Source organism: Heliangelus exortis, chromosome 3 (genome assembly GCF_036169615.1).
Source record: "Heliangelus exortis chromosome 3, bHelExo1.hap1, whole genome shotgun sequence".
Taxonomy (NCBI): Eukaryota; Metazoa; Chordata; class Aves; order Apodiformes; family Trochilidae; genus Heliangelus; species Heliangelus exortis.
The window spans coordinates 48350722-48376048 of NC_092424.1; the positions used below are offsets into that span (position 1 = coordinate 48350722).

At 37.4% G+C, this 25327-nt stretch overlaps 1 protein-coding gene across 6 annotated transcripts in view; it reads left to right on the top strand.

The window, feature by feature from the left end:
- The window catches only part of UTRN (utrophin), a 345394-nt gene that overhangs the window by 149823 nt on the left and 170244 nt on the right, over positions 1-25327 (top strand). For 5 of the 6 annotated variants that reach the window (XM_071740500.1, XM_071740501.1, XM_071740499.1 and 2 more), the window contains 5 exons: positions 14-219; positions 1318-1435; positions 3846-4051; positions 5369-5523; positions 10432-10621. In XM_071740500.1, the coding sequence (XP_071596601.1) occupies positions 14-219; positions 1318-1435; positions 3846-4051; positions 5369-5523; positions 10432-10621 (875 nt within the window). Of the gene's footprint in view, positions 1-13; positions 220-1317; positions 1436-3845; positions 4052-5368; positions 5524-10431; positions 10622-15298; positions 15546-25327 lie in introns of those variants that run through there. The other variant, XM_071740505.1, reaches the window with a different exon arrangement.

A 25327-nucleotide genomic window follows, 5' to 3' on the forward strand; every position in this document is an offset into this window, starting at 1 on the left:
AACTCTGTTTCAGACTTCCAAAAGGTGGTGCTAGTATCTTCTTCATTGGAAATTCCTGTTCAGACTCAGCAGGCTTTGGAATTTTCTGTACCTGCTGATCTGGACCAAACTACAACTGAACTGGCTGACTGGTTGGTATCGACTGACCAGATGCTCAAGTCACTCGTAGTCCCTGTGGGAAACACTGAGGAGATCGGTCGGGCTATTGCACAAATGAAAGTAGGTGTCTGTCAAGGATACTGGATTAGAGAATTGGCTCCCACTTTAATAGTTAGTTTACATTTTGTAAAGGAATTGTATCTGTTCTTTAAAAAAAACTAATAAAGCAACTGACTGCAGTTAATGCAACTTGAAAAATGATACTTTTAATGCTGTTATTAGAGTTTTTTTCTCCTCTACTCTGTCAGTTCCTGTATCCTGATGTGAGTGAGGCACTGCTATTTTTGTTTTAAACAAAGCATCTAGAGAGTACCTCATGAAAATGACATGCTTCGCGGAAGGTATAGATAGTTTCTGCTGAAGACATTGGAGCAGCTTCAGATTTCCTTGGAGAGTTGCCTTTATGATGTACTCATCAGTGGTTTCTAATGAGCTCTGTTGTGTTGCAGTTAGACTAAACTGAGTTCCTGACATATGCTAAAATGGTTAAAAGCTGTAACAAATACTGATGATGTAAATGTTTGTTTCTATTGATAGCTCATTCTATGCTGAGTGATGACTAAGGGTAGTATTTGTGAGATGTATGCTCCCACTAAAGTTCATTTTATTTGACTTGATATCAATTAACATGAGTAACTGTAGAGTAGAAACTGCAGGCTAAAAAAGTGCTAGGCTTTTTTTGTGGGTGTCTAAGACAATCTGGAATTTGAAAGAAGAATGTGATGTACAGTAATTTTGGAAACCCTTTTAACTGTAATATTTGTAGTATGGGCTTCTGGTACCTTGCAATAGTGAAATAACTATGATCTATACAATATACAGCCTGATTGTTCCTCCTGTTTCCTTCATCTTCCATCCCCCCCTTTTGCCCCTTCCCACCCCCCATATAAATGATCAGAGGTTGGTATATTGAAAAATATTGTGCAATGACTGCAGTAACTATTGGGTTTGTACAGATAAACCTTTACAGCTGTATTTTTATTAACTGTAATTCAGAAAGTTTTTGCTTTTTTAAAGCAGTGCTTTAATATTGCAATGTGACAATTCAAGAATTGCATCTGGCAAGACATCTTTGGTTGTTTCCTTACAAATAATACAAGTGATGCTAACTAAATTCTGCTCTATGGACTTAAAAAAAATTGTTCTAATTCTCAACAGATGACAAAGGTAGAGCTGGATCAGCGGCACCCCCAGCTTGATTCTGTTTTTACATTGGCTCAGAATCTGAAAAATAAAACTTCCAGTTCAGACGTTAGGACAGTGATCACAGAAAAATGTAAGTTTCTGCATTATATGTTTCCAAATAGTGTTTCCATGGCAGTAAAATAATCTTTATATCTTCCTCTTTAAACTCTTGATTTTGAGCCTATCTTTATGCACCTTGTTGTTTAAACACTGAGGGAAACATACCAATTTCTTACAAACTTGTGTGGGTCTGCTGTATGTTGTTAAATGAAGCTTAATTACTCAAATAGCTAAGAGTACAGAAATACAGAAAAGTTTCCTTTTCTGTAACATCCCTTACTGTATGGTCACTGGGAATTTAGAACAGTCTCATCAGGAATTCTTCCCAATCCTCTGCCATTAATGACAGGCTTGTGGCCCTGACAACTTTTTCTAGGAGCTTTCCTATTGAACCCACTGAACACTGAGGCTATGAAGATTTACACTATTTTTCTGTCCTGTTTTGCTAGAGACTGAAGAGATTAGAAATATGTCAACAGTGGAGAGAGAAATGTTAATCTGACTTAATAAGGAAAAAAGGCATCAACAAATATTATTTCTTTAATAATATTATTATGTATTATAATAACAAACATGGTAAAAGTATACATAATAGATAAAAATATTTTTAAAAACATCAGTTATTGTAGTTACTATTGTAGGCAGCTGTTTCTCTGGGATATTTCTTCTTTTTAGTTTTGGGAGGAGACCTAAACACTTAGGAGGTATTTATTTGCAGTTCATTAGGCAGCACACAGAGTTATAGCCTTTTTAAACTCCTGCTGGTTTTGATTTTGCTGTTTTTGTGTACCTACTGATGTCTCCCAGCAGCTGCTTTTTTCCTTTGAGCATACTCTTTATCAGATATAGTAAAATATTTATTTATTTATTTATTTAAATACCCCAGCCCCCCATAGTGTTACTTGCTGTTGGGTTATTGAAGTTTTCTTCTAAGTTCTCATTTATCATGACCACTCTGGAAGTGTTGAAGGCCACGTTGGATGGAGCTTTGAGCAACCTGGTCTAGTGGGAGGTGTCCCTGCCCATGCAGGGAGGTTGGAACTAGATGATCTTTGGTTTGGGTTGGAATGAACCTTATTCCATGATGATTCTATGACCTACCTCATCCCTGAAAATGAATCAAGAAGTTACCAATGGGTTGAAAACTGAACATATATTATACAAATTATTGGACTTTTCCAACAGTAATAGTTATTCTGACAAGTGAGCTTCACTGCCATAGTCTTTTAGAGCTCTGTGGAACTGAATATTGTTAGTGATATTGAATTTGAGATCTTCCCAAGCATAATAGCTTTGTATAGTTGCAAAAGTGTAAAAAAAAAAAATTAGTTTTAGCTTAAGCCACAATATTTGGCATTTTTACTTCATGAAAGATGGAAGTGACCTGAGTAACAAGTTAATGTTAATTTTCTAAAAAAATTACATCCTTACTGGTAATATAAATACATTGTATGACTTGCACACAACCTACTTGTTGCTGTTCAGAGTACAGGTGTGCTCAGAAAATCTAGCTTAGTTTTTTTTGTTTAGTTGCTAGGTTTGCTTTTTTATATTTACTTTTTTACTCTTCAGTGTTAGTCATATACTATCTTCTCAATAACTGTCATGACAGGTAATTGGGAAATATGTTTCCACCTTTATAGACTTTCAAGTACTTCTCTTTTTTAATGCTCTATAAGTATTAAGGTATGATATTGCTCTCTGAAGGCAGACTTACTGCTTTCCCTGACACTTTTTCACCCTAGGCTCTTGCCTTGTCTTTTTTGCCCTTTATTTATTAGAGGTTAAGACTTATTTATTTTGATCATCTGATGTAACTACTGAGAGAGGAACAGGCTACTTGAAGGAAATAGGATGTGATCAATATCTTCTCTGTTCTGCTCGTAATCTACCTGCAGTCTGTATAATTCTGTTGGAACAAAAGTGTTGAAGTAGGTTGTTATTGGACTGTTTCTGCCTTGGCCAAAATACTAGCATAGTTGCTACTTGACTGTATTCACACACACTTCATGTAAACTATCCAGATCTCATCAGAATTTGTTTGTACTGGCTTAAGTTGCAGGTGTACAAAGATAAGTTGTTGGTGTAGCCATCACCCTAAAATCATGCTTCTTGGAGCCCTGCTGCTGGTGTATTTCTGAAGTGCAGCTGTGGCAGATTTGCCTCCCCATGTGTGTACTTGAATTAAATGAAAATATTCCTGAAAATTTTCCTTTGAAATACTCCAGAAATAGTAGTTATTGCCATTATGCTGACCTGCTTAAACAGAAAGCAGCCAAACACTTGTATTTTTCATTTGCCTTTTGTGAATGTCTGAACTACGTGGGGATATTAAATACTGATTATGGAAACTAATGTATTTGAGAACTGGCAATTAAGAGGCAGTTATGGCTAATTGTTTATTTCCCTCTGGGTTTTCATATTCTGTATCTTCTCCACAGTGGAGAGGGTGAAGAACCAGTGGGACAATACCCAGCATGGAGTGGAGGTGAGACAGCAGCAGCTGAAGTACCTGCTGGCAGACAGTGTGCAGTGGGATGAGAGGAAGCAAGAAATGGAGCACCTCATGGAGCAGTGTGAGATCCGTCTGCGTATGCTCCTGCAAGCCCCAAAAGAGATGCTTATCAAACAGATCACAGACATAAAGGTAAGACCACCTACACTTTCCCCCCCAATCTCTATCAGACTCCTCAGTAATGCTATCAGATTGAATTCTGACTTTCTGGGCATTATATCGTCTAAATTGTCTCTGTTGTATATATAATCTGAATTCCTGAGAACTGCTTTCTGGGAGGGAAACAGTTGGCATGAGTTTCTTTGTAAGTGTAGTTGAAATAAGTATAATGGAACAGCAAATAAATTATATGTAAACTGCTTGAAATGTAGACCAATAGAAGTTTAATCATACAGACACAGAATGTAGCAGGTATTTCTTCATAGAAACCCATTAGCAATAGATTAGTAAATCCATGAATGAACCAAATAATATAAAATTATCCTGAATTTCACTTCTGATGGTCCCAGGGGCACTAATAAACAAGTAAGTCTGATATCCTCTATCCTGGTGGTGTCAGAATGTTAGAATGTGAGTGGCACAGGATGAGAATTGGAGAGACAAGTCAGCAAGGAGGGGCTCTTATCAGTGCAGTATTTAGAAGAGGGCTATAATAAACCTTAAGCGTGTGTGTGTGTATAAACTTTTATATATATTTATAAAGGGACAAGGGAGGGGTGCATGCATCTGGGTGTGGAAAGAAGCACAGAGTATGATTGTTATAATTCCTCAGTGATCCATCACTATTTTAGTAAATAGTAAAATGGTGTTCTTCATTGTCTTTCTTTACATAAGTAAGAAGAGTACAGAGATCACTGGATAAAACCGTATATAAAACTATATTTCCATATATATGGAAGTATATTAATTTAGAAATAATCTTAGTTTGGGATTTTGCAAAGTCAAGACAACTTATGAATATCCTACCATAATAAGCAATCACAGCTAATGTATTGTCCTCACTTAAAAAAAAAGGAAAACCAAAAAGCCACAAACCAATGAAATTAAGTTCTCATGCTATTCAGTTAATTTATGCCACTTTTAAATGCTGCTTATATCACTACTACCATAATTTATACTTACTCATTTTACTAAAAATGTGGAAGTGTTTTTACTTACATTGTCAGTAAAACACAGGGGATTTTTCTAGCCTTTGGCCTTCTTGGCAAATATAATTTTTCTTCACCTAGTAGTGTTTTGATTGTCAGGACAGTTAGTATTTGTAGATTTTTTTTTTTTTAAAGATTTTTCTTCTAGATGAATAATATGCACACTTCTTGGTTTTTAACAAAACAAAGTACCAAGCAAACAAAAAATAGTTAAAATACAGTAAAATGCATAGTATGAAAAATAGGATGATTTTTATTTTATGTTCTCATTCTGGATTTTTTTTTTTTTTTTTTTTTTTAGCTTTTAGTACAGGATTTGCATAGAGGTGACATCACGGCAGCTGCATTCAATGATCTTTCTAATAAACTTCTTCGAGAATATCGTGATTATGACACAAGGAGGGTGAAGGAAACCACTGACCAGATGAACACTTGTTGGGTTAATCTGAACCAAAGGTAATGACAAGGTTTCAGTCTATATTGAGCTGTTTGTCTTAACCTTGCATCCAATGTATACTCGTTTATTGCAGTCTCTTCTCTGTCTGCTATACTGCAGCACTTAGGGCAGCTTTGGTTAATCAGTCAATTGTAGTGAAGCTACTTTGAGTTGTTATGGTGATGGCAATCCCAACAGTCCACCACAGAAGGCTGCTGTATGATTTCCCATTTATGTGGGCTTTTTAAATATGAAAAATGCAAACCACAAAGGACTACTTCCTTGTGGTCTTAGGTTTGCCTGTGGCTATTACTCTGAAGTGTCTTTGAATGGTTCCTCTTCCCTTCCTTGATTCTGGCAAGCTTTATGTGTTTGTAGTTGGTTGCCGTGCTTTCCCTTCATAAGGCTTGAAAGTACTTCCCATGGTCTTCCAACATATTAATTCATTATGGACTTTTATATAAGAGAACTTTCCCTTCATGAATCTGTGCTTGGGGTTCCTGAGTACAATGCTCATAGCATTCCTCCAGAAAATACTTCAGCTCTATAGGAAATGAGACTTGCTTGAAACTTACTTCTTTCTATTTATCCTCTATTAAGACACATTTGCAAATATGTTTTATGAAATTATGGTATTTCCATATGCATAATTTTTTTTCTGCAAGGTAATCTTATCACTCCAGAAATTCTTTTTAGTATTTGTCAGACCATTAATGTTTAGAAAAGAGTCTGACTTGGTGCCTGCAGCTAAAAGGATTATTTGCTTTGTGGTTAGACAGACAGAAGAGAAAATTGATCCTATCTATATGGGACTGAAGGAGATGACAAAGAATATATGTATGTGTGTATGTGTATGTGCATGTATGGAGGAAACATGCAATTTATGAAATGAGATGTCAGTTAAGGGAATAAAAATTCTAGGTAATAAAGTTTCTGAAGCTGATGCTATGTCTTGGGGAGTAAGAGGAGAACTCAGTGTTAAGAAACAGGTAATGAACAAAGCAGAATAGAATGTCACTTTATCCTTTTATGGGCAAAAAATGGTACTTTTGTCATTTTGTGCTTTTGATGTGGCAGTTGGTTTCCTGGTTATGTCCATTGAGAGATGAGATGCAAAACAGGCAAAGCATACAAAAGTATGGCTCGTTCCATGTGATCTTTTGAGAGAGAATAAAAACTTTTTAATCTCTAAATATTTTTATGCATAAAACAGGATTTTTCAAGTGAGTAAAACAATAATTATTCCATGTGATGCAGACAATTTCTATTTATTGTTCTCCAGAAAACTTCCAGTAGACTGTGGGGGGGACTCCATATGGCAGTAAAAAGCCAACTTCCTTGGCTTTTTGATTTTACTTCTTCTGAACTAGGTCATAGTGATGAGATCATCTCTTGAAATCACCCTTCTTGACTGTACATTTGCAGTGATAGTAGGAACTGCAACATTTTCATCATCCAGACCATCATTTCTTCCCTCAAAATAAACCAACAATTTTTCCAAAATGCCATTTACTTCATCTGAATGTTATGATGACTTCTCGGGATGAAGATGCAATTAGATAGTGAGGGGAAACAGCTTCTTGTTGGATAAAAGGTAACAGTAGGCTAAAGCTCTGTAGTAGTCTCATTCAATTCAAGCTTTGCAGTGTTTTGGCTAGAACTGGCATAAAACTGCCCACTGCTCAGAGCAGGTGACCAGAAAGGAATCCTCCTGCTTGGAAGTCTCTTAATTATCTTTGAATCTGCTTCCAGTCTGGAATAATGAACAATTACATTCTGTTGTGTGTAACTGTAGCTCCTCTATCACTGGAGCTACTGTTTTGCAGTCTGCAGCCTTAGGAAGAGGAGAATCTGCTTCTTTTTTTAACCGGGGCCAGAAAGAATATCTAGGAGACTGCTGAGAGCCAGTGTGAAGCTGCTTACTGTAACCCTGTGGACCAGCAGGAAAGAATTAAAAGGGGAGAATTTGCAGTGGAAACACCTTTTCAAGGGAATGAATGTTTTTATACTTGCTTTAAATGCAATAAATAAAAATACTAGTGAATTCATGTGAAGGATCTTGGAAGATTTCAGGGTTGGACATAGAACACACGTGTGGCCCTATGGCTTCTATAAGAACAAATCTGTATTTATAGCATAATCCTTTAAAATACCAGTTTGTTCAGATGCTTGAAGGCTGTGAAAAGGGGACCTTAGTAACATCACTGAAGGATCACCATCCTGAACAGCACAATGACACCACCAGGAAATCTGTAGCCATGGCATGTAATATTGAAGGAGCTTATTTTAAAACTGTTGGCATTAAGAGGTTGAAACTCCCAGTCTGACATGGCGTGTATTGGGTACTCTTCCCGGTGGCTATTTATGTTCAATTTTTATACTTTAGGATGAAATTATATCTGTATTTTTCCTGCCATTATTGACTGTCTCTACTGTTTCAGTTGCTATTTTATAATTTTTTTTTATCACACTTGTTTGCATTGCAGAATTTTTGTTTAAATTTGAAAAGAAAAAAAAGGTTGGAACAGAAACCTGAAACAGAACCATGAAAATAATAAATATCAGAGTTACAATTTTATTTTCCTCGCAGGTGTCTTTGCTAATATAATTTGCGTAGACCTTCTCCACTATTACTCTATTAAGTGAAATTAGCTGTTGTAATGAATAATTTGTAAAGAATTCTTCAGGTTTCTTCTTACATTTAATTCTTACATCCTGGAAGGACTGTTTGTATTTTGAGGCTGTTCTGATACAATTTAGACTTCCTTAAAAAATCTGAGTCATCTTTTTATGGCATGTGATAGTAATTAATCTGCAGTACAGAGTTCCCCATTTTCTGTTTTACATTTCTGGCCTTGACTGGAAGGAAGTGAAAATATTTGTCTGCTCTGTAAAAGTGTTGCTTTCTTCTGCTATACAGGTACTCTTTAGAAGTACCCATATAATCTTAGAACAACATTGGTAAATCTGTTGATTTATGCTGCTGCTGGAGTACATATTTAGTGAAAGGAACGATTTTTCAACTTCAATTCAAATGTCACAACAGCAGTGGGACTATAATAGAATTTAATTCTTTCCTTTAATTTTAACCGACCAGAAAGTTTGAGAAATTAAGACTTTAGGCTAGAGATTACATTCTTCAATGAAGGTTATTAGCTACAAAGTTCAGATTGTCTCAATTCCCATCAACTACATCAGTACTTAGACTTAGAAATCTGGGTCACTTAGTGTTTCATCCTTTGGGACTTATCTTTTTCTTTGAAGGTCACCTTTATTACTAGTCTATTCTTCCTGTTGTCACTCCTGTTCTTCCACTTTTGGCTTTAACCCCCTGCTAGGGAAAAAAATCCCTGCAGAGGGAAAGTGTTTTGAAGTCAGAGCTTTTACTTTACATTTTTCTTGCAATTCCTTGTTCTGCTCTAATTTTTGAGCTTGTGCTTGTTATCTTTTCTAGTCAATATCTACCAAACCATTTCTATTCCCTAGCATTTATTATTATTTCTCAAAAGGGGGCAAAGCATTCAAGAACTTCCAGTGAGAAGCAAGAATGAGAGCTGCTTGCCCTGCTAGTCATTTGCCAGTAGCCAAAACCTAGGCAAGCATTAAGTCAGGAATGATTCACACAGACTTATTTTGGATAAAGCAATAATTAACAGTGACATAAGAGCTAAGCTTCTAAAGTAGGTGTTGCAACATTATCTTTTTTCAAGTAATGTAGTCTCTAGAAAATTAAGTTGGTTATACTAATACCTGGCTAGGTAAGCCTGGTAGAATTGGGGTTGCATGAGATTTTCTTACTGGCCTTGAAGGAAAACAGCTTTTCCTTGCATCTGTCTTTTCTGATGTGCTAGCAAACCAGAATGCTTGCCTTGTAACATCATCCTGAATGGTACTGAACACCTGCTTCACAGCATGGAAAGAAAGCCCCAGTAGAATAAAGGGAGGCAGAAGACAAAAGTTTGGGCCTGTCAGGAGAATTTTGTTCAGTTCATGTGAAAACATCAAATGCTGAGTGTATTGTGTTGTAGTACTTGAAATTAAATAAAATTTTATCCCTAAAATCTTATAAAATGGCTAGTGCTTGATGTGAAAATAAAATTGAATAGTCACAATGGAAGGTGACTATTCATGAATTATATACTTGATTAAACCAAAATTTCTCCTTACATTGCAGCAGCATTCTAGATAGTAGCCCTGTTAGAGATTTCTGTGAAATGTGCAGGTGTGGAAAAGCTTGTTTCTTTTGCCCTGATTTGGGGAAAAGGGATACTGCAGAACTACAGCTGCAAATGGATGAAATTTATTTTGTCATGCTTTAACATTGTTAATCAGAGCTTTAAAAATTGCTGACTGTTTCCCATCTGAGTTTCATTTCAGTGATAAGAAAACATTGAGCATGGCTTCACTATTATGATAGCAGTGCATTATGATGTTTGTGTGATAGTGTCATAAGTCTTTTAGCAAAGGGACCAGCTTTTGACTTTTCATCCCTCAGCACTTAAACTCTGTCAAATTTAGGGAAAATGTTTCTTCTCACCATAAAAAAAGAAAAGGTCCCCTGAACCCCCAGTGCTTTTCACATATGGGAATAATGCTTCTACCAGCTGAGGTAGCATAAGTCTGTGATGCAGTACTCAAAAAGGAAAAGTTGTATTTTTAATTAAAAACTTCATTTCTTCCATATCCCTCATGGAAGGGATATATATTTGTCAAGGGCCATGACAAATATAGCTACCCACAGATGTTCTGAAGTTGTTATAGATATAATAACTAAAGAAACAGTGGTATAAATAATGATAAAAAAAGCCATGACAGATATAAAATTTCTTAATAGAGAGAACTTTTATATTCCCTTTTAGTAGTTTCATTATGGTACATGTAGTGCTGTCTGTTATGGGGGAATGTTCTGACACTTGTCTTGTTTTCAGGGCTGTCGAGAGACAGAATTTCTTGGAGACTGAGCTGAAGACAGTACAAGCCTCACACAAGGATCTGGAGAGCTTCCTCAAGTGGCTTCAAGAGGCAGAGACAACACTTAATGTTCTAGCAGATGCATCCCAGCGTGAGAACACCGCTCAGGACAGTGCTTGCATAAGGGAACTCCGAAAGCAGATGCAGGTAAGAACCAAAATAATACTGCTGTTATTCATGCTTTTTCTCAATGGAAGATGTTTTAAAGCTATCCACTAGAGTGGGGAAAGCTAAGCCTATTGGAAGGTTCTTTTAAAAAAACCAACCCAGTATTTTAGAAGTCTGGTATGTGAAAGAAGCAGGTTTTTCTTTAAGGTTTGAAATACGTATTTTGTCGACATCTGTGGCACTGGGGGATCTTAAATGTCCATGGAAGGTGACTATTCATGAATTGTATACTTGATTAAACCAAATCATGTGTGGCTGTCCAACCAAAAAATTTACTTCCCTCCAAGTAAAGTCCTCCTGGGCTTCACTGCCTCCTATCCCTTCCTGCTCCCTTCCTTCTGCTTTTCCAGCAGTCCAAGAAGCTGTCATGCTTGTATCAGTTTTCACCCTCTCCTGCTGCCTGGCAGCACTCCAGCTGACCTTCCTTCCTGTACAGGCCACGGGCTGGAAACCTGAGAAATAACTGAGGACACTGACACCACTTACAGTCACTTTTAATATAGCTTGTCTGAAATGTAGAAGAGAGATCTGCTCTCCCTGTCCAAGAAGAAGATACTACCTAAGTATCACATCATCGTTGTTCCTGCCTTTGCATATCCTATACATCTCCTTTGAGGACATAGGAGAGAGAGAGAGAGAGAGAGAGAGAGGTTCAGTCTGGGTTCAGTCTGCATGAAGAGAAAAATGTATCGAGGGAAAATAGGAGAAAACCTGTGGAGACCTAACAGATCTTTTAAAAATTCATATCTTTGATTCTGTGGCAGCAAAAGTTTGAACATCACTGGCTAGAAGGATTTTGTGCTTCTGTGATACATGAATTTCCTTTGCCCTGCTCACCTGATGTGAATGCTCTTCATGTTTCTCCTGTATGTTTAATGTATTTTTTCCTTCAATCAGATTGCCTCATTTAACACAGTTATTTTGTGATGTATAGAACTGGGTGGCTAGATCTGGATTGGAATTACATCATCTGTTTTCTATGTACATAGGATTTGGACAGCTTATTATGAAAAAAGTGCTGTTATCAGTAGAGCTGTTAATCTGAACATATTTACATTGAATATAAATGACACAAGACAGTTTAGAGTATCTCAACAGCAAGCTGCTTACTGTAATTGTAAGGAAGAGAACATTATATTGTGCAAGGTTGTGTCTGTTGAAGGTGATGTATCACCAATGTTTATATGATTCTGGTCAATCACGTAACTAATTTATAGAGATGTTGCCCTTGTGAAATGTAATGAAAACACCTAGAAGTTACTATTATACTTTCAACTGGCAAAAAACCCTCAAGAAGTAGTGTAGTGGACACGGAAGAGCTAAAATGGGGCCACAGGAAGCTAATAACATGAGGCAGACTTGTTTCTGCATTATCTTGCATTCTGTGCAGTCAGACAAAGATAAAACTGCAGCTTCACAATTTACTTGATGGTTCTATGCAGCTCTGAAGCACCTTGGTCATGGAATGTCATTTGCCCCCCTTCATTGTGCTGCAGTCTGGTTAAAATTGCAAGTGGTGCTGTGTGAGGGGAGAACTGCTGGGCAAGACTGCCTGCTGGCTGGAGAAAGTCTATAAAAAGCTCTTAACCCTGCCCATTGTCCTGGCTTGTAAACACTGAGAAGGCAGGTGTAGGTACTTGGGCATGGCTCTCCCTTGTTCAGTCCTGTTACCTGATATTCTCCATCTTTTGCTCTGATTTTATGCTTTGACACACTATGCAAGTGAAGCATAATCACTAAACTTACCCTTGAGTTTACATAATATTGTGAGCTTTTTTCAAATAACAACTGAAGGAAGTTAAGTAGGGCATGTCAAAGACTGTCATAGACTGTCATAGTGTAATGGCTTCCAAAATGAAAATTTCCCCCCACAATCTTTCAATATTACTTCAACTATAACTGAAGATATTCATATCATGACACTGAGAAACACTCCAAAATCAACATTTCTGTTTTCAAATATTTCTTGAAATGAACTTTTGAAAAACAACAGGAAGCTCAAACATCTTTCTGTACATTAAAAAAAATCAAGCCCTTACAAGTTCTTAAGCTTCATATCTGCTTAAGCAATGATCATTTCTTGTTCTTCCCCAAAGTAACAATGTTTTTATCTTTGTGCTTTGTTGAGTGTATGAAGGAGTATTTCTTCTAAATGGTTGTAAGAATGCAGGGTTGTGACTTTCTCTGAGCTGAAGATGCCTCTTTCCCCATGACCTGTGCACTGAGTAAAACTTTACTATGAGTTTAAGATGTAATAAATTTGAGGTGAAGTATGTTCTGAACATAGAAAAAGCATGTTGAAGACTTTTGGGTTTTTTAATACATCACCCATTTTCAAAATAGGTTTATCTGTTAAGCTGCCATCTATGTGTGAGCATGAGAGGACTATGTTCCATTATATTTTTGGGGTTATCTTATTTACTGCAGCTCAACCTCAAGTAGAACCAGTGTTCTGGGCACTGTCAATCTGGGCGCCTTGTTTTGCCTTCCACTGTGACATCTGAGGCTAGCAACAGTGTTATGCATATAATGCAAACTTTTGAGTATTGTTAATGATTCCTTCTTGAAAAGGAGGAAATACACAATCATAGCATTGGTCTTTTTGATTCATCCTTTCAGTATCTAAAGGTTAGAGGTGACTTTTCTTTCAGGTTGCTGTCAAAACACTCTAGTTTTTGTTGCAAAATGTTTAGCAGCCACCTGATAGAGGTTAACCCAAATTAAAGCAAGATGTAGAAAATGAGCTAGGATATATTAAGAAGTAATGCCAGGTCAATGTGTGGGAAGTCCTGTGCCTACAGATGTACAGGTATTCAAAATAATTTGAAAGCTTTGTTTCATTTTTAATGAAAAGCAACATGACTAGTTGTGGGTTGTTTGTCTCACTGTTTGATTCAAACTTCTATGTTTAGTGGAATGGAGTAAAGCGGAATGAAAGGTAGCAGGTTTAGATTATTGATTCTGTGCTACACAGAAGAGGTTTGAGCTTCTGTATAGTTACTTCTGAATGCTTCAGTGTTTTTGGACTTGTGCTGCTTCCTAGGTTTCCTCAAAAGATGTTCAGTAACAGTGTGTCAGCCAATGGTGGTTGGTAAGAGCTGGTAGGTTAAAGGAAACTACCTGATGGGAAAGAAGAGTAGGTAAAAGCCAGGAGCAATGGAGTACAGGGCAATGATTCAAATGAATCATGGATACGAGGAAAGAAGGTGAGTCTGGCAAAGTGGAGAATGCTGGTGGTAAGATTTCATAAAAATGTGGAATTCCACATACGGAGTGGAATAAAGGCTCTGTTTCCTCACAAGGATGTCATTAGTACTGGCTAGTACAGAAGCAATACAGAGTACAGGTAAAAGGTATTTGCCTGAGGACTTGTAGAAATATTGATTCAGTTCTAAAAATAAGGATGAAAAGGTTGCGTTAGCAGAACTGAAACTGTACCTGCCATTCATCTCCTGAGATGGAAAGTGCCTGAGAAGAGGCAAACCAGTGTCTAACACACTGGCATCTAAGCTATATGTTATCTGGGATCATATCAACTTTTCATGCTACCTGTAGTTGGTGCCTCCATGCTGTGCTGATTGAGGTACTTGAAATACGTGTCTGTACCTGATCATGTGTCAACGTGTGAATTAAATAATGCTATTACTTGTAAGGGCATCTGCCACCTACTGCAGTGGTAATGGCCTCCCTGAGCCTTTGCTGCTGCAGCCTTCTCATGCAGGTTTAAGTAGATTCATCATAGCACTGTTAGAAGCAGTAAGAAATAGCTGTATTGCACAGGGAGTCCCTCGCTTCCATGCTCTTGAATGTTCTACTGCCATCCTTAGGTGGCTTAAATGCTTTATCATGGGAAAAACATTGAAATTATGTTAGTGGCTTGGATTCAAGAATAGTTAGGAAAAGGGCTGATGGCACAAGTGTGCTCTTAATTGGTCAAAACCTTGTCATTCTGGAAAAGATTTTAATTGGAAATGGCTCCTGATAAACATTTCTACTTTGTGGCGCAAGTGAGATTCCTTTGAGATCCCTTCGACTAAATAAGCTTTAAGAGCAGTTTAAGCTCTGTTTTCCTAACAGAGAAGTTTACCCTCTGCAGTTTTTCCTTTTGCATTAGGTAATCTGGTGATGAGAAGTGCCTGTATGATGTTTTAGTCTTTATCTGGCTGATATAATTAGGGCAGGTATCCCTCTGCTCCTCTCTGAAGATTTATAACACAGTCTGTTATTCACTCACTCTACAGCTCTGCCAGAGCTGCGTTTAGTCTGACAGCGAGAGCATCCTTTCCCTGAGTGAGGGAGCAAATGCTCACTCTGCCGATAGAAAGCAGCTACCAGGGAAGAACAACTGTTGTGATACACTGGAGCCGTCTCCTTGAAGGAATTCCTTTTTGCTTCCTGCAGCATTCAGGCTTCAATTAATAACCTTTTCTGGCAATTTAGTGCACTCCTGAATGGTGTCAGACACTTGGCTGCTCAACAACTTCATTTACCCTCTGCACAAGCAAAGCCGAGCAGTACTGGATTGAAGAATCTGTGAAGGCTGTGATTTTCTTTTTTTTTAATTTTTTTTTTTTTCTTTTGCATTTGTTTTGTGGGGTTATTTTGGGAGAGAAACTTATGCTATATCAATCTCTTTTGCCTTTGAAACGTAAAAAGCCTGTGGCTTGCAAAAGCAGTCCTGGAAGAGAGAGCATGCTCAGAAAGCTGGCAAATCATTGTCCAGTGACCGGGAGGAAATGATAGTTGCTCTTCATTTATAATGCAAATTCTGAGGTGTCTCCAGAAGTGTGGCAAACTTAAAATGATGGCTGTGGTGAGAACATCTCTGCAGAAAGTTGTGGTGTTATTGCATCGTTTACAGAGGATGGCAGTTTCTTCTCCCCGTTACCAGAAGCTTTGTAAGGTAAGAAATGTAAGCTCTAGATCTTGAGAGTGCCTAATACTAACTCTGTTGTCTTTCTGAGGTAAAAAGAAAAGAAAGTAAGAATGGGATGGATGTCTAAAGTATCGAGACTATCTAGTGTTTTGTTTTGTTTTTTGTTTTTTTTTTTTAGAGAGCCTACCATGCTCCTGTGTGTGCATTTTGTTAAAAAACGCAGTACATAAACCCCCTGTGCTTATCAGAGTTATTTTAAAAAAGTGCTCTCTTGCCTACCATTTAAGTGTCTGGAAGGAAACTGTTAATGTTCAATAATCTGTTGTAAAATACTACTGCATTTCAGAATCACAGAATAGCTTGGGTGGAGTTGGTTAATTCTTGATAAATGCAGTTATTTTTAAATCCTGGGTGGTATCCATTATTTAGAGTAACTGCATTCTTCCATACCCAATGTTTTTTGCTTTTGAGCTTTATGAAACTTTTAATTAGAAATTCGTTCTTCGGATTAATTTGCACGCATGAAATTTTGACTTCACCTGCCTGCATTTTAGTTATTTCAGAGATAAATAAGGAAAAGTTGGAGGAAAAGTATGTTGACATAGTCTACCACTCATATTGGTGTTTCTGCTGTTACCTGTTTTTTGAGGCTGACTATTTCTGCTTCCACAGAGACTTTGTTTACTTTTTTTGTACAGGTTCAGTAGCTCAGAACTTTCAGTACTATGGGGATAATCTAAGCTACCTAATAAACATCAGTTTTTCAGTAGGTTGATCACTCACCACATTTAAAGATATACACATATAGATAAATAAAAGATTTAAAATACAGCTGTAAAAGCTACTAGTAAATACGGTTGCGGTGTTAATGCCTGTGTGGAAAACATAAAATTGGAGAGGTTATCAGCTGTATACTGATATAACCTTATAGAAATTCTATTTGGCTGCCCTTGAACTTTTTTTTTTTTATACTTGCTGATTGTGATACTTTAAAACCGGTTTGGGTTTTTTTTGTTGTTTTGTTTTTGTTTTTTTTTTTGCAGAACTGAGTTCTGCATACAAGGTGTGTGAAAACCTAAGTTCATGACCATGTCTTGTTCCAACATTAAGGCAAAGCCCCACTAACTCATCATCCTTGCTTCAATCTGAAGTGTTTTTTCAATGATAAGAAATAAAAAAATTATATCAAGTGAAAGAGATCCCACCTCTAGTAGAGTTTGGGAGAAAGAAAAGGGTGTAACAGTGAAGCTTACAGAAGCTTACAGAGGAAGATCTGGCATATGGGGAAAATCATGTTGTTTTTCAAATGGGTGTTAGTGTACTTGTCTTTAAAAAGCTATATGAGGAGATCTTTGTTATGAGGAATGATAGTTTGTGCACATGCAAGTTATTTTAACAAGCCTGCCTCTGTTGTTCTTGTCTTTATTAATTCAATCATTAAACATCCCTGTTTGCTTTTGTGAATACAGCAAATCTTTTTTTCAGTAATGTAGAAGCATGGGTTTTAATTCTTTTTGTAAGAATTAGGAAACTAAAAGTACTTTAAAACCAATGCAGTTACATTTTTGTGTATAAGCTTATTTGTAACAATGTTTGTCAAACAAGAACTATTTAGTGACTCTTGCAGTAATAATTATTTGCTAATTAGCCTGAGAGCCTAGTAAATGGTTGGATATTTAATTTGTTGTGTTAAATCTACCCACGGGGTAGTAAAAATCTTGTCAAAGGCTGTTGTCAAAAAGATGTTTTCTGATTGACAACCCATGCGGTGACAGCCTTGGGAATTTTTCTGTAGTTTATTGTTTTTCTTTTGTTCACATGGTGAAGTCACACGGCCCACTTTTTTCAGATGTCTGCACTTAGTTTACTGGAAGTAGAATTGTTGATCTGCCTGTAGAGTTAAATCAGGGAAAAAAAAGAGAAAAAAAAATAGTTCACAATCCCGGTCACTTCCAGCAGGTGTCAATGTAAGGCAATGATATGTGAATCTGGAGCTGGCTAAGGTAATACTGGATGAGAAATTGGTTTGGAAAATACAAATTGAAAGCAACTATGACAATGTGTCGGGAAGAATTTCTTGCAGTGGTCTGTATACTTCTGTATTCTTCAGAATTTCACAAATGTGTACATGTGGGTTCTGTGGATACACTAGTTCAGTTCTGCTGAAGAGAACTTATTTACTATGAAGTATACGGGTTATTGCATTCTGTACAGTGTAGCTGCTTCATGAACTAGCATGTAAATGTTTCATGTGAAATACCCTTTGAAGCATAAGAGAGTGCCAATGAAATAAACATTAAAAAAATGTCAGTGAAATATTTAAGGCAAGTTCTTGAACTTAGTGTTTGTTTATACTGCAGTATTTATAAAAGAACAAATAAGGCTTTATTACTGAACTGTACTGGGGAGTCAGTTGCTCCTCCTATTAGCAGCTTCATGTATTAGTAATGCTCAGCATTCCTAGTCTCCATGATGCCAATTTCTTAAAAGTAGAAACAAAAATAGTTTGACTTATTAGAGCATTTATGAAAAACAGAAAATCCAAGGGTTAGGATATTTTGTCTTTCCCTTACTCACCTTTGGACCCAGATGAGTTTTGCTAGATGTAACTTTTGAGTAGTATTGCTGCTTTGATACTTTTACACTGAAATCAGTGCCATACCAGGGCAACATGCCTACATTTAGCATTGTGTTGTCAGGACAATGTTTTCATATATTTTGGTTTATTGTTGTTAGCAGTTCTGTAACATTTTTACACTCAAAGTAAACAACCATGGAAGTGTTTTGTAGGGGCTATCATCTACTCTGTGTTCTTGCTAATATACAATTGTTCCTTTAAGAATGCCTTGTTAAGTAAATCCAAATAGCTCAGACAAGAATGAGTTTAGATCCTTACTGGGAACATCAGAAATCATGGTAAACTGATAGATCTGATTTCTGAGAGACCAGAACTACCATATTACTTTCGAAAATGAAGTAGAAAATCGGAAAGTTTTTTTAACTTCCCTGAAAAAAAAATGCAAAGTTCCCTGATCTTGACTTTAGAAAGACATTTGATTCTCTCTCTCTAGTAGTCAAGTTGGGGAGATATGAACAGTAGAGATGAGTGAAAACGTTTGAAGAAAACTGGCTGGAGCACTGGTGGTCCTCAAGGGCTGGGACTCAGACTGGTACTTTTCAGTATTGTTATGAATCTGAACAGTGGGACAGAGCACCCCTTCAGAAGGTCCATGAAGATACCACATTGTGGAGGAACAGCCACTAGTGTTCCCATCCACTGACTCCTAAAGTGGGAGGGATGGGCTGACAGGGAACCCTATAAGAGCAAAAAGACTCTGAAGCAAATTCTTGTATCTGAGAAGGAATAGCCCAGTGCATAGGTATAGGCTGTTTTAAAGAAGACTGTGGCTGTCATTCAGGGAGAAGTGATTGTTCCTGCCTGTTTGGCACTCATGAGGTCGTGTGTAGAATATCATGGTTGGTTTGAGAGTTTAAGACAGTGGGGAGAGTGGAGAGTTTAGGGGCTGGAGCATGTTGAGATGTAGAGGGTAGAGGTGAAGGGAGCTGGCTTAATTTAATTTGGAAAAGGCTTTGGGGGTTTCTAAATGCTGTCACTGCTTACCTAGTGGGCTGGTATTAGAGAAGATGGAGTTAGGTTCTTCTCGGTGATGCCCTGTGAAAAGAAAAGAAGCAGTGGAAACAAGCTCCACTTTTTGAGTGTAAGGACAACAATCCTGTACAGCAAATGTAGCTGGGCACTGGTGTGGGCTGAAATCATATAGAGGTATTAAAGGCTGGAGTGGATAAGGCCCTAAGCAGCCAAACCTGGCTTTGAACGTGGCTCCCAAAATTGGCAGGAGGTTTCACTGTGTGACCTCCGGAGTTCTTCCTCCTTGGGATTTTCTGTCATTCTCTGTGCTACTGCCCAGCTTATGAGGGAAGACTAAAATAGTCAAACTACCGTGCAGCAGTTTTCAGCTGTGACTGTGTTGCCCACTTCCTATCAAAAGGAACTCCATGTTTTTACCTCATGTGATAAGATCTATTACTCTGCTGGATTTTGATCTAAATCTGGGCCTTCCATCAGTCTGCAGTACAGCCCCAGGATGTGTTGATTTGTGAATCCTTTTGCTGTTTTGTAACTTCAGAGGTAACAAAGTGATACAGCCAGGTACTCGGTGTACATCTGAATGCTGTGACTATAATGAGAAAACACTTTATTATAGTGTAAAGCTTCCTGTCACCTAACCTACCCCTTTCACTTACTTTTGCATTTCAAGGTGCTGTTTTGAAGACTCCAAAATTGCATGCCATTAGCCCCTTTCAGAGAAAGGTTTTGTGCATCTTGAGGGTTGAGGCTGACCTAAATGTAATGTTTTGTTTTGCCATTTGTCTCATTATGATCAGTGCCAAATGAAGCTGGATAATGAATGGGTAATTATTGTAAGTAGTTTTCTACAGAAGACTCTGCTTTCTAGTGCTCTGTGCATGTACCAGCCTTTTCTAGAAATAAAGTTGTTTCTCTAAGGTGAGAGAACAAGGAGAAATAAAATCAGAGAGGATGTACAGCCTCATAAATTTAAGTATTTTTAACTACTGCACCAATCATTCCTATTTGCAAGCAGAATGTAATTTAACAGAAGAAAAGATAGGTTCCAGGATATAACTTTTTAAATAGAATTTCATTGGTATTTTGGAAGGGAGGAAAGGAGAGAGAAGAGATGAGTGAAATATTTCAGGACATGCTTTTAGAATCCTCTCACATTTAAAGGCAAGTCTGATTTCTGAGCTGGAAATACTTTTGCTACTGCATCAGAACTGAAAATGAGTATAAAACATGGCGAAGGTCTATTAATGCATGAACGTAGGATTAGTGGGGAAATTGACTTCCATGAACTTCGTATGTTTACAGGAACTGGATCAATATTTGATGTATGCAACTATCTTATTGTAGTATTTTACCACGGTGATTTTTGATTGCTGCCATTTTTAAGGGAACAATTTTTTCCTCTTAGGGCTCAATTACCTGCCCAAATTAATGAAGTCCTGAAGCAGCAGGTGCCTAGAACAGCACAGTGCTTCACTGCTTCCTGTCTTGGGAACTGAAGGTTTTTGTCTTTCTGCCTTGTGCAAATCATTTGAACTCACTTTTAGGAAACCTGCAGTCACTTTGTAGCTGAAAAAAGAGTGCTGTTTAAAGCCATGATGTCACTGCTAGTCATCAGGTACCCTGGAAGAGTTCTGCCCTCCCTTTTGCTTTCCCCTCTGTTCTTAATCAGGACAGACTATTACGAGACTTCGTGTTCTAAAGTTGCCCTGCAAGCTTCCTATTTCATATCCACTGCTTGCAGAGCTGCATTGTTCTCTGGATGCCCTGTGATGTTTTCATGCTGAACACTCTTGATATACTTTGCTGTGAAGCATTTTACTTCAAAGCAGAAGTACACAGTCCTGCATAACTGGGTAATTGAATGTGGGTGGAAGATGTCGTGATGTTTCTGGTGAGAATCGATGTCCTGTGTTGCACTACAGAAAGCAATTCTTCATAGTCATAGGGGAACTCTATTTACTGGTGCTTGCTGGTCTATGGTAAATAGGGTAGGTGCTGCAAGTAAATACAATCCAAATGCTGCTGATCCTGTAGATTCTCCTTAATTGCTGAAGGTTTAATATCTATGGGCCCAGTGTTGTGGTCACTGGTTTTCTCTGCACTGGTGTTTCAAATTTCTGACGTGAATAAAGCATCCTTCATGGGGAGAGGCAGAGACTTTGGATTTCAATGCATTTCTGTTGAGACTGATGACCAATTAATACTTAATTGTGCAGGGTTTTGGGAAGTTGTCCTAGAACAGTCATCTGAGGTTGCTGCTTTCTATCATCTTTGGATTCAGTTTCAACTATGCTTTTTTTTCTTCTTTTTCTTTTTTTTTTTATTTCTTCATTCATAATGAATGCATAATTAACTCTGAACTAATCAGTCCCCCTTCATGTTTAATTTTGAGTGTTTCATAGAAAATACTGTAGCTCCTGGTTAATATTCTGTCTTTTTGTTTGTTACAAAGAGAAGTATTCATTTGCTGCAAGCTCCAACACTGCAAACTAGTTGAGACAAATGTCTGTCTTCTCTTTCTTTCTATAACTTAAATTTTAAAATTCACAGTTCAAAGGAAAGGAAAGTTACCCACTTGATATTCCTCAGATTAGGACAGAGGCATAATTACAGATTACACAAAACATTCCCCTTCTCCCAACTATTTCTTTACTAGGAAGCAGAACTTTTTGTTGTTTGTTTTGTTTTTCTTTTAAAAAAAAAAGGGAAAAATGGGGCCTCTTAATGGAATTTCACAGCAGTCCTTCAATCTGTTTTCACTGAAAATAGCTATATGTCTGTTTGAAGGCTATTGTCTTTTTCCTTCATATATCCCAATAGTGCAGTGATAAGTAAACAAGTAGATAAAAAGGGTATTTCTAAGTGAAAATATGGGAGGTAATTGAGAGGCTTTGAAGAATTTGGATCTTCGACCTCCCATGAGACTTCTCTCTCTTCAGGCTGATGTGATAATTTCCTTGGTTACATTTTCTTAGAATTAGAAAACAAGTGGATTCTATGATTTTTGGACTGGGTTTAAAAATCCAGGTAAAAAAAATTTATTTAAATGCTCATTTTGTCTAAACCCCCTTTTTTGCTACAAGACAGAGTTCTAGCTTATTGTTGCAATAGGAAACTTGGACTTCAATCTGCTCAGGTGCTATGGGATAAGGAGAGAAACAGCAGTTTTGAATTGAGAGGAAGGTGAGTGTATTTCCTCTCCTTTATCTCCTTCCTGACCTGCAGTAAATACCACTTTCATAAGGAGAAACTAGCCTTCTGCCAGCAATACCTGAATAAACCACTTTGTTAGTGAGCAAATACAGGATTTAACATAAATAGGTCCAGTACATTATTGGGAAGCTGCATTTTCCCTGGGAGTTAAAGTTGGTTGTGCTGAAGTTTTATGAACATTATCTAGAAAAGGCAATTATAGGCTGAATAAAAAATTAACAGCTGCAAGCCAGAAGAAATGAAGCCCTCTAACTGTGTTACTTTTGCATATTTAATGAACTTGGCTGTCAGCATGCTCACTGTAAGTCTCTTGTGCCAGGTAAGAGCTGCTGGAAATTATGCCAGTCTGTGTGTAAACAACCTACAGATGTTCTTTGAGGTGATGATTAAGGGCCAGTTTGAAAATAAAAGTGCTTGGATGTTACACAATTTTTAGGGGAGGGGAAACATGATCTCAAAAAAGATGGAAACAATCCATAGCCCAAAATATAGCTACTGAAAAAGTAGGGTTTCTACACAAGTGATAACTTCATCATATACGTATATTTTTATCTTCAAATTTTTTTGAAACAAGGATAAAGACTGTGTATGCTTCTTTTTTTTTTTTTTCTTTTTCTATGAAATCAGGGGAAATTAATATTAATTGCTAGCTGTTGTTATTCTCTTGGAATAGCAGATCTAGAACAGAATAAGGTATTTTTAAACAAACTGTGGGGAAGGCTCTAAACTGTACCTCAAGCTTCAGTCCAGTTGCATAGGACATGTGAAAGGGAACTGATTTAGATCATCTTAAAAAGCTCAAGGCATAAAGCTAAGTATAATAATTTGTCTTGTTTAACATTGTTTAATTTGATTATAAAATATGTTTAGATTTTATGGCTGTTTTGGTTCTGTCCCAGCATCTTTGCAAGAGATAAGTCTTTGGCAATGACATTTGTGCAGTGACTTAGGAAAAAATGAAATGAAATTAAAGACACTTGAGGAAGAAAAACAGCTGGCTTACAGTTTATAATGGTGGCATAAATTTCATGGTCCTGTTGTCTCACCTGATGGTGATTTCCTGAGATGGTTTTTGAAGTTAGAGTCGATTGGGAGCTGGCAGTCTATCATTACTGTGCTTGGAATATTGAGGCTTCAGTCTGTAAGGGAGCCTGGAACTTTTACAGCAAAGGTGGCCAGAGTAAATAAACCTGTCAGAAAGACAGGAGGACACATAAAATAGCATGACTAGGCACTGAGCTACAGAAAGCGCTCATCTCTCCAGTTGCTACAGCATTGTCTGTTTTGTTCTTGTGATGCCATGTTTTAGTATGGCTTTAGGTGAAAAACTATAGTTTGATCTTCCCAACCAAACCACAGAAAATAGAGTTGCTCTCTGCTGTGAAACTACATCGGCGTCACTGCAGGAGAGGGGTGAGAGACTGTGCTGCATGAAGTAAATGCTCTGGAGAATTTCTCTCTTCAGAGAGCAAATGAGTTGTGATCCCTAATCATAATTTGACATTAGTGATGGTTTTTTTTTAACCTTCCTGCCCTGCAGCAGACCCCTGAAAGTTCCATCAACAGAAAATGAACAATTCTTGTTTCTGAAAAAGCCTCTGCAGGTTTTGTTTTTTTTTTAAAGTTTTTAAATTTCTGGGATCTGTTTCAATCATCAAGGCTCTTCAAGTTTACACAAACTACCAAAAGATAAAAGATGCTACACATTCTTTTGTTCACTCTTGTGCTATAAAATTGCAGATGCACAGACCATCAGTGCCTGTGACATTTTTTTGTGAAAGAAAGTATGCTTTAATTTCTTTCTGTGGAAGAAAGCAGAACAAAGGAAAGTAAATAAAGTTCCATTGCATTTGATATTCTCTAATTTTGCTCTTTATAATTTGATCACAGCCATAGAAATTCTGAATGTTGATTTCCTCTGTTACTGTTTTCTTGTTTCTTTGTGTGATTCTTTGAAATGAATTTTCATATATTTTTCAAGGGAAAATGGTGGACCTTCCCCTTACATCTTCTCACCTTTTTCTTCCCCTGTCTTGTTTGCAATTGCTGGTCTGCCAGGCATTGCTTTTGGGCTTTTTGATACTGGCTTCAATGATTTTTACAGATTGTGTTTTTCAGTGTAGAAAAGAGAGAGTGGCAAATCAAGCTCAGTGGCTGCAGTGAAAGTCTTTCAAGAATCACCAATGGCATGATATTTGGCATTAAAAAAACCCCAAACAAACCAAAACCCCAAAGCCAAACAACCCAAATGCTAAAGTGGTACTGTATTGCTTCCGGAAGGCTCCCATTTTGGGGATGAGTGTTGTTACCTGCACACAGCTCTCTTGTTCACTGATGTTGAAATGGTGAAGCATGTCTACACGGCAGCAGAGAGATGAGATGCTGGTAGATGAAATGCCAGTCTTCAAACCTGGATGAAAAATTCCCTTTTATCTACGACCTTTTGCCTGAAGGTGAATAAAAAAAAGCAAATGGAAGGTTTTTTTCCTGCTCCATTCTTTAATGTAAAATCTTAAATGCATTCAAGAGCAAACCATTCTTCCAAGTAAAGATGTTAAATATGTGATTCAAGAGCAAGTTGGTCTTAAAACCTGTTGCTATACAAAGCTTGGGTGCAGTTTTTACTGTGCCCATCTACCTTGTGATGTGCTTGTCTCAACCAAAATCTACTGATGACTCTTGTCTCTTGGGCCTCTAGCTGGAGGAAAGCTCTATGGATTCAATTAAAAATATGCCCCACTTAAAATATGCAGAAGAGAGGGGATGGTACACGAGATGAAGCAGTATCAGTGGAAATAAAATGCTGGGCTGTTAAGCTGCCTGTAGTAACTGGTTTTAAATTGGGTTTACACCAAATTTCATCATGTATTCAAGAGGGTCATGGGGTTGGAGTTTTTTTGCTATAAAGAAAAAGTCCAGTGTAAAAAATCATAGTGACAGAAGCCAGGCAGATAGTGTGATTGTTTTTGTGAAGACATCACTGTAC